This window comes from Octopus bimaculoides, chromosome 28 (genome assembly GCF_001194135.2).
Source record: "Octopus bimaculoides isolate UCB-OBI-ISO-001 chromosome 28, ASM119413v2, whole genome shotgun sequence".
In the NCBI taxonomy this organism is placed as follows: Eukaryota; Metazoa; Mollusca; class Cephalopoda; order Octopoda; family Octopodidae; genus Octopus; species Octopus bimaculoides.
This window is the reverse complement of record NC_069008.1, coordinates 9,211,627-9,222,051: the sequence shown is the minus strand read 5'-3', so window position 1 is coordinate 9,222,051 and position 10,425 is coordinate 9,211,627. Positions and strand designations below refer to the sequence as shown.

Here is a 10,425-nt window from a genome sequence, read left to right as displayed (position 1 = left end):
TATATATATATATATATATGCATATGCATAGCTGTGTGACAAGAAGCTTGTTTCTCAATCACATGATTCTGGGTTCAGTCCCAGTGCATGACACCTTATGCACTGTGAGTGGATTTGGTAGACAGAAACTGAAAGAAGCTCATCGTATATATGTATATGTGTGTCTTTGTAACTGTGTTTGTCTTCCCACCATCACTTGACAACCAATGTTGGTATGTTTATATCCCCATAACTTAGCGGTTTGGCACAAATGATCACTAGAGTAAGAACTAGGCTTACAAAGAATAAGTCCTGGCCACAATCAAATGACTGAAACATGTAAAAGAATAAAAGCATAGAAGGTTGTTTGTTATGGCCTGTTAGAGAGTGACCATTGGTTTTGCACCTATAAAGTGCTCAGTTGGATAGGCAACTTGTCAGACTTGTTTGTCAGAGGCACATTAACCTCTCTACAACTGGAGGGAGGAATATATCGTGGTCAGTTAATTTTGTTAGCAAAAATATTCAGGAATGAAACTTTATTGGTAAAACCTTTGGTGAAGTGAAGTGAACTCCCTTAGAGTCCCTCACTCAGGGATTCGGTGACCTCTGGGGAAATGAGGAGTAAATGAATGGCATGTGAAAGAAACACAAGTCATGTGAGAGTTAGCCTGGAGTACAATGACAAATTTGGTGTACATGTAGGTGTTCACCAGGCTCAGCTCTCAGTCTCCTATTCATTATTGTCATAACAGAAGAATTCCAGAAAGGAATTACTGTATGCTGATGTTCCCACTCATATATTTGTGTGTCTTTGTCTTCCCACCATCACTTGACAACCAGAACAGAATTTGAATGACCTTAAAGTTAGCTTAGCAATGACCAACATTCCAGTAAGTAGGAAAACAGATAAAAGTCTACTCCCTTCAAGTAAATACCTCTGCTCGATATGTAAGAAAGTTTTAGGCAGGAATTTCATAAGTTGTACCAATGCAAATGGAGGTGCAAGATTAGAGCATCAGGTTTATAGCTTCCAGATTGTGAGTTTAATTCCAAACTGGGCTTTGTGTTGTGTTCTTGAGCAAGACACTTTATTTCAAGTTGCTTCAGTTCACTCAGCTATAGAAATGAGATGTGATGTCACTTTGCCTTTGCCTTGGACAACATCGGTGGCATTGAGAGGCGAGGCTAGTATGCATGAGCAACTGCTGGTCTTCCACAACTAACCTTGCCCGGACTTGTGCCTTGGAGGATAACTTTCTTGGTGTAATCCCATGGTCATACGTGATTAAAGGGTTTTTTTACCAATTGCAAACTATAAACACACAAAAGGTGCAGTGGGATCACAGGTACGTAAATGGAGAAAGTAGCCTTATATGTGGAAGATGCACTGGTGCTATGAAAACAACGGTGCATGGGAAATTGATTGCTTCAAATGCCCTGGAGGCTCCCTAGTGGTAGCAGGTAATTTCTGCTCTGCTACCTAGGTAACCTAATTAGCTGTGGAGGAGGTTGTTCTGAAAATCTAGTTGCTACAATAAAAATAGGATGTAGAAAGTTCAAAGTGGTAGTACCTCTGTTGGCAACAAAAGGTCTCTTTCTCTCTTTCTCTCTCTCTCTCTCTGAGTGAATGGCAGATTGTATGATGCATGTGGTACAAACATCAATGTTACATGGTAGTGAGACATGGGTCCTGAACACCAAGGACATGGGAAGACGAGGGAGTAGAAATTAGTATTCTCTACTGTATATATCATATTAGTGTGTATGTATGACAAAGTGTCAATGTATTGAAAGAAAAGTTAGGCCTAAGAGGAATTAGATGTTGTGTGCAAGAGAGAAGACTGTGCTTGTAAGGTCATGTGATGCATATGGACAAGAAGTGTCTATTGCTTAAAATGGGTGGAATTTGTGGAAGAGGGAGATTGAGCAAGTCATGGGACGAAATATTGAAAACTGATCTCAATATACTGAGTCTTATGGAGGAGCTGACAGAGGAATGGGATAAATGATGATTTGTTGTACTTGACAAAACACATTAATTGCAGCAAAAATGATATCTTAAAATGACTTGGTATGATTGTACATTTCATACTCAGCCCCACCACTCCTGTTTTTCTGCTGTATCATGCATTTCTCCCAATGTATATCCCCTAACACATGTTCCCTTATCTATGGTACTACTTGGCTACTGTATTCAGCTGAGAGTTGAATCACCACACATCACATCCCCTACCCTTGTAGTTACCACCCTCCCTCCTTTCTTCCCCCACTGGAACCACTTCCATTCCTCATTACCAACCTTATCCACACTGTTTCTAAGTGGTATTTCCCTTCAACCACACCTCCACCTTGTTCATCACTCACTATTTTCACCTCTACCCCTCTCTGTAACCATCTGTTACTTTTACTCTCCTTCTTATGAAACTATTCACACTCCATGTCCTTTTTCATGCTCATCTTGTACTTTGAGAGTTTGCTCTAGCAGCCCATCACTATCTTCTTTTCATCTTCTTCAGCCATGTATTCTCTCTATAGCAAGGCATTTGCCCAAGGTGTCATGCAGTGGGACTGAACCTGGAACTATGTGATTGAAGAGCAAATTCTCAACAATTATATATATATATATATATATATCCTAATATAATAATGAGTGTAGTGTTTTTATATATTTGTATATATATATATATACAAATATATTTGTCCAAAATCACACAGTAAGAGTGAATGGTGAAGGGTGAGGAGAGACAAGAGTAATTCAGTGAAGGAGAAGTAGTGAGAGTAATAGCCATGACTGAAAGGGAGTGAGAGAAAGTAACAGCAATGAGAGAGAGGAAGTAGCAAAGAGAGTGTCACGTATCTTCTACTATAATGATACTTTTGTGTGCTTCTCCGTCACAACGTATGAATGAAAAAGGAAGGGGTGATCCACCAATGGAAGTGGGATGGTGAAATGGCGCGAAACAAAAATCAAAAACATCACTTCAGCTCTGTGTGAGTCTATGTGTGTGCATGTAAAAGGGAGGAAGGTGAATGTTTGTATGTGTGTGCGTTTGTGTAAAATATATTTATATATTTGAGTGAGTGTATATGTGTTTGTGTATATTTATTTAGAAAGATACATAGAAAATAGAATTATAAGTGTATACATAAGCACATATGCACACACACACACACACACACACACACACACACACACACACACACACACACACACACACACACACACACACACACAGAGCACTGTTTAATTTTTTCTATCTTTTTTATACCTTTTTTATGTACAAAATATTACAGTTAGCTGTCATTTTTGATGGCATGGGACCAGCTAGTATATATATAAAACAAAGAAAGCCAATAATTAGAAAATTTCTATGAGAGATGAAAGTAGTAACTATACTGAGAAGTAATGTTTACTGTCACATCAATATGGTTGTTCCGTAGGATTTGACATGACTACCATTTTTAACCCTGAGAGGGAGCACCCAATATATATTGCAAGCAGAGGAGCAAATCCCTACCATCTTCTGGCAGACAACAGAATCATCACCAGACTATACAGTTTCAGGCTATCTGTGCCCATCCTCAGTAGTGAACACCCGTCTGCTAGATGTATATATATATATATATATATATATATATATATATATTCCCATGCACACGTGCTAAATGTGACTGTTTGCATTAAAAGGAAAAGAAAACACAATATCCCATCCTAAAAAAAAATAAGTATTTAAAAAATCACAAAATATCAACTAGATTATGGCTTGGAGATAACACTTTACTCAAAGTAGGCACCTTCAGAGTTGGCATGTGGAAACTGAAAGAAACTTGTCACGTGTGTGTGTGTGTGTGTGTGTGTGTGTGTGTGTGAGACAGTAAAGAGGAAAATCCATGATCAACAATCTGACACCATCAGAACACTGGAATTCATTGATGAAATCCAGATCATCAACAATGATCCCGGCAAGTCAATGTGTACCATTGCAAGGGAGAAAAATATTCATGGAAGAGTTCATCAGGGTGATGGTGCATGAGGACATTCTCTACATTTCAAAAAACATGAAGAAAAGACTATTTCTCTCCAAGGAAATGCAGAAAAAATTACTCAAGCACACCAAGAAGCTGATCAACACATTGAAACACCTGCTGTGGTTCTTCTCCAACAAGAATTTCTGTCAAGACCAGAAGATCAACTCCCAGAACAACAGGTGACTTGCTATTTCACCCACATTCATGCAGATGAAATATCCAATCATGGTCTTCAGTGTCATCAGCAGTGAAGGTGATGTCATGCCATCCGTGTTCTAAATTGACCAGGTAACTACAGGAAGCTGTGCATGAGGCAGCAAGGCTCTGTGCCCTGCCATACCAGCCAGAAGACCCAGGCCTGACATTTGGCCTCTCAACCTGCCTCACTGCAACCCCATCAACTGTGGGGCACAGTAGAATGAGAGACCAACAAATCCAACTGCAACATTGACTAACTGAAGGCCAGAATTACCTGGGCTTTCAGGGTCCTAAAACAGGAGATAGTGATGAAAGCCTGTGGTTGGTTCTGAAGTCACATGGAGGTTGTCGTCGAGGCCAAAGGTGGGTTCATTGACAGAACATGTCCTGAAGACAAACTGATCCAAATTTGATGAATATATTTCCAAAAATAGAAACACTTTTATTTTTTTCCTGCAAATGAATACCATCCGCACCCTGTATGTGATAGTAGTAGTAATTCTGTTGCCAGCACATCCACTTGGGCAATACTACACTGTTAACCCTTATTCCATCCTTTCATCCCATCTATTCATCTTAGTTATCTCTCTACTCCTATTTAAAGAAATAAATTAATTCTGGTAATGTCTGATGATTGTATTATAGCTCATTGACCTCTGATATTAAAACCAGTTGAATCTAGCCAACTCTTAATGTGTTTTCATTCTCTTCAATGATGCCTCACTGAGAGAGTCAATCCACATCTCGAGGTATTTTTCTCTGAACAAAATTTTTAATCACCTGATGAAAACAGTTTTTCCATGATGTAACTGAACTATTCATCAATGAAAAAATGTGTCTCAAACAACTATAGTGAACATTTAACCCATTTGTGTTCTTATTTTATGCAAATACCATACATGGAATCTTTCCAATGTTGGATCTGGAACTTGCACTGTGTCATGAACTTACATGCATATGTGCATGGGTGTATATTTGCCTGTATATGCTTATGTGTGTATATATATATGCATGTACTACTACCAGCATTCCATCAGTTACAACGTCAAGTGTTCCAGTTGATCCGAATAGCAGAACAGCTTGCTTGTGAAATTAACACGCAAGTGGTTGAGCACTCCACAGACATGCGTAACCTTAACAGAATGTGAAAAGGCTGGCCTTTTGAAACAAGGTACTACTCATGTTTTTCTAGCTAAGTAGACTGGAGCACTGTGAAATAAAGTGTCTTGCTCAAGGATACAATGCACCACTGGGAATTGAACTCATGAACTTACGATCATAAGCCAGTTACCCTAACCACTAAGTCACGCCCCGTCATGTCTACATGTACATATATATATATAAATGTATGGATATGTTCATATATGTACATGTATGTATGAATGTATATGCACATGGTATATATATGTATGTGCTAAACTTGACTTTTTCCTGGCATCCTGAATGTTAAAATACCTTGATTCAAATGAATCCAGCAATGAATGAATACATATATACGTATATATATATAAAGTAATATTTGTAGCCACTTCAACATGGCTGTCCATTTGAATGGACTCTACTACAATTTTTTAACCTGAAGAGGACATCTTCTCTAGCTAGTTAACGATGCAGAGCTGCATCTGATAGATTGCGAGCAGGGGAGTGAACCCCTACCACCTTCTAGCAATGAAACCAGCAGACCAGTCCTAGTTTTGGGCTATTTTTGGCACTCTTCAGTATTAGACACCTCATCTGCTAGAAATGGCAGTAGCTCACTTCTGCTTGCAATATATATATTTCAAGCAAACACAAAGTCGCTGATTTTGCAACAAGCAAAAATCCTCATTCTAAAATCTCTCTAAGAGATAGTACAACTACTGGTCTGCTGGTCCCGTTGCTAGAAGGTGGTTGGGGTTTGCTCCCCTGCTCGCAATTTATCGGCTTAACCAGCTAGAGGAAATGTCCCATTGGAGTTACAAAAATCATAGTAGTTCATTTGGATGGACAGCCATGTTAAAGTAGTTACAAATATTACTTGTCAGTATAACTACTGCATTCATCTCTTAGAGAGATTTTAGAACTAGCATTCTTGCTTGTTTTATATAAAAATATATATATATATATCCTTTGTAAAAAACATAAATCCGAAAGAAGAAGCACACTCTAAGATGTAGAGCAGTATATTTTTAAAATGGGGAAGTCTGGTTTATGAGATTACCTTAGGCTTCCCACCCATAAAAGGTTTAGTTTTATGGCGTATCATCAAATCCCAAAAACCTATTAAACATATGGAGGAGGGAATGCCTTACTACTCAAAGGTAACAGTTAGGGATTATCTCCCCTTGCTTTTGGTTATCAACCTCTGGCAGTGCCGCCATCTTGTGGGCTCCAAAAAGCTAGAAGGTACCTCCTGAAATGTAAACATGGCCCTAAAATCTTTGTTCTGGAGTTAAGGATGTTCCCTGGTTTGAGTGAGTCCTTTAGGATTCTCGCTTGTTCAGCTATACTTGCAATGCTTTGTCCCATTGGTGTAGGGGACTAGGTTCTTGAAGATTTTCCATGAGATCAAGTATGGAATCCCATCATCTCTTAGTTGCCAGACGTGGCTGGCCAGTGATGTTACATATCTCCTTTCCAGAACTTTGAACGGAGACTTGTGGTTGGAGAGATGTTGCTTGACAGAGTTCCTGGGACATCCAATGTATCTCCATGGGCATGTGTTGTCAGTGCTGTATCTGCTGGTGTTGTTGTTATAGCTGCTACCAACATCGTTGCTGTTGGAGCTGGGACTGTTGGTGTTGGCGTCGCTGGATGCCAAGATGGTGGCACAGCCAGAAGTCAATAGCTGAAAGCAAGGGGAGATAATCCCCAATTGTTACCTTTCAGTAGTGAGGCATTTCCTCCTCCATATTTTTAAGAGGTCTTGGACCAATAATGATGAGGGGAAGATGATGATAACGATGATGTGTGTGTGTGTGTGTATACTGTATTTACTAATGTATAAAGTGCACTATTTTATATTTGATTTTAACTAGAACAACTAGGGTACGACTAAAACACAGAAAAAAGATGATATCAGGTTTGAATATGATGAGAAAAAAGTTTTCACCAAGATTTAACACTAAATTATGACTATGACTTATACATGAGTCAATATAGTGGCTGTGTGGAGGCACAGGTGTAGGTGTGTGGTAAGAAGCTTGCTTGCTAACCACATGGTTTGGAGCTCAGTCTCACTGTATGGCACCTTGGGCAGGTGTCTTCTACTATAGCCTCGGGCTGACCAATGCCTTGTGTATATATATATATATATATATATATATATATACACACACGCATATATATATATACACACACACACACACACATATATCTGTGTGTGTCTTTGTGTCTGTGTTTGTCCCCACCTCCATCACTTGACAACTGGTACGGTGTGTTTACATCCCCGTAAGTTAGCAATTTGGCAAAAGAGATTGATAGAATAAGTACTGGGATCTATTTCTTTGGCAAAAACCCTTTAAGGCAGTGCTCCAGCATGGCTGCAGTCAAATGACTGAAACAAGTAAAAGAATAAAAGTATATATACTTATGGATACCCATATACACACATGCATGCACGCACACACACACACACACACACACATACACACTTATGTAAGCATATACATTATTTCCTTTTCTCTTTTCTTTTCTAGAATTCCTTAGCTGAAAAGCTTGTTGTCATGCTTGGTGCACCTTATTCTCAGCAGTTGCTCCACCGGTTACTCTTGAAGCCCAGTCAAGAATACCACATCAGGGGACACATGTGCCTGTGTCAGTATGCTGAAGAGTTCCTCCTGCATTATTTTGGATCCATAGAAAACTCCGAAAGTATGGCTGTTCTTGATAGCGTCTTTTCCAAGTATCTCAACTGTTCAATACGAAAGAAGAGTTTAAACACAGTAAAGGAGATGTTGAAACTGACCGATGATGACCACCCCTGTGAACAACAACAGCAACAGCAACAACATGAACAGCAGCAACCAGTCATCTGATGAGGGATCCACTAAGGCAACACTCAAACTGCTGAAAAAAATGGAAAATAGCAAATAAATCCCCTTAAAGTCTCATATACACCCAAAATTAAAAAGTTCAAAGGTTACATTGGATGATATAGTCCCAGATAGACTATGACTAAATAAAAGAGATGGGCATGGCTGGAACGCATTTCATCATAGGTCTATTTGATCAGGGCTGACCTAGTGCCAAATATCTTGCATCAGTGGACAGTTCAGTTTCTGACATACAAAACTGACAGATTGGTTATGGCTTGAATGTCTTTCATCATAGGTTCGCTTGACCAACATTGATCCAGGGTTAAACAAAAGCAAAGAAGGATACATTGCACAAAACAATCCTATATATATATATATCTATATATATGTATGTGTGTGTGTGTACATTAATATGTACACACACATGCACACACACACACACACACACACACATATATATATATATATATCAACTCAGAGTTGATATAAATATACATACATTATTGTTGGTATCAGCACCAAGCAGTATCTAGGTAGCAGTGGGAATTTTTTCTCCACAAATAACTGCAGTGAATATCTTTTTAGCAGTTGAAATATGTCACAAACATATTTTATCTAACCTTAAGTTCACTTATGCCTAAACACTGCTTGATGCCGATACTGACAAATTTCTTCCGATCTGGCAGTCTAATAGCACAAATCAGTCAATATTGTTGACTGTGCTTTAGTTAAAGCTATGGCATTAAGTCTGTGCAGAGTTACCTCTCTTCGGTATATCTTATTGATAATGGCTAAAAAGCTGGAAACACAGCATCTGAGAATCTGAAAAGAGGCAGCACTGAACAGTTACGGTGTTTTTACACCTTTTACCATAAGAGATATTTTTTCTCCACAGTAACTTCAGTGAATTTGCCTGTAGAAGTTGAATTATGTCACAAACATATTTTAACTAACCTAAAGTTTGCATGCATACACACACACACACACACACACATATTTATGGGGTTACATATAGGGATATAGATAGATACAAAAACTAAATATATCCACAAGATAAACACATATGTATAAGCATAAGGATCTTTATATATATTGATAAATAAATTTACTTTTACATGGGAGTTCAAAAAACCCAAAAAAACACCAGGTAACTAATGAGAGAATGAATAGTTTTTAACCCAACAGCGGTTTATGGGAGTTGTTGAGTTAAAAAAAACTATGCATTCTTCCCTTAGTTTTCATTATTTTCATACTCCAGGTTAAAGTAAATGTATTTATAAATGCTTGTACATATGTGTTTATCTTCTGAAGGTATTTAGTCTTTGTGCCTATATATTTCTATACATATCTATTTGTGAACATACGTGCATGTATATTTATATATATCAAACTTAATTGTGTTCATCTTCATCACTGTCTCCATATCAGGTCACCTGGATTTCTCTTACAGCCACTTTTTACACTGTAAACATAATCTTTGATAAAGACTTTGCAGTCTAAGGTCAAATCATTTGAACACCACTGTGTTTTCTATACTAAGCATCTCTGGATCTCACCTTTTGACTGTATATGGACTCTCCTGTCAAAGATGATGTATGAGTGTTCAGCTCTTGCTGAACGACCTGCACAAATGATTTGTTTATAGGGATCAAATGTATGTGCCACACATTAGCTCACTCTCTACATCAAATAAACATTGCCTGAACAGGTGCACTATGTACCTTGCACTATGTACCTTGCATCAGTTGTTGAAGTGATCACAAAGGAATGTGAGATGAAGTGTTTGTACAAGAGCACAATGCATCACCCGGTCTAGGAATTAAAACAATGATCTTGCAATCGTGAGTGCAGTATATATGACTGGGTACATATATATATACAAGGAAATAATTCACCATCACTAAAATGTGATGAAGGATGCAGGGAGCACTAGCATTGCTAGAAATAAGAGTCAAAGAACTCTTTACCACAGAAGCACAGAGACAACCCTGCCACTCCAAATGGGGTGGTTGTCTTCCCTGTCAGTAAATAGAAAATGTGCTTCTGTGGTTAAAGAGTTCTTCCTGCACCCTTCATCACATTTTAGTGATGGGGAATTATTTCCTTTTTGGTTTTGAATTGCGTCTAGCCACCTTAATTATTATATATATGTATGTATGTATATATATATATATATATATATATATATATATATATATAT

General features: G+C 38.2%; 1 protein-coding gene across 3 annotated transcripts in view; it reads left to right on the top strand.

Annotated features, from left to right (window-relative positions):
* The window catches only part of LOC106868371 (histone-lysine N-methyltransferase, H3 lysine-79 specific), a 199,658-nt gene that overhangs the window by 176,848 nt on the left and 12,385 nt on the right, over window positions 1-10,425 (top strand). For 2 of the 3 annotated variants that reach the window (XM_052977662.1, XM_052977661.1), the window contains one exon: window positions 7,887-8,394. The exons of the other annotated variant lie outside the window; for it this stretch is intronic. In XM_052977662.1, the coding sequence (XP_052833622.1) occupies window positions 7,887-8,225 (339 nt within the window). In that variant the 3' untranslated portion in view covers window positions 8,226-8,394. Of the gene's footprint in view, window positions 1-7,886; window positions 8,395-10,425 lie in introns of those variants that run through there. 3 annotated transcript variants of the gene reach the window in all.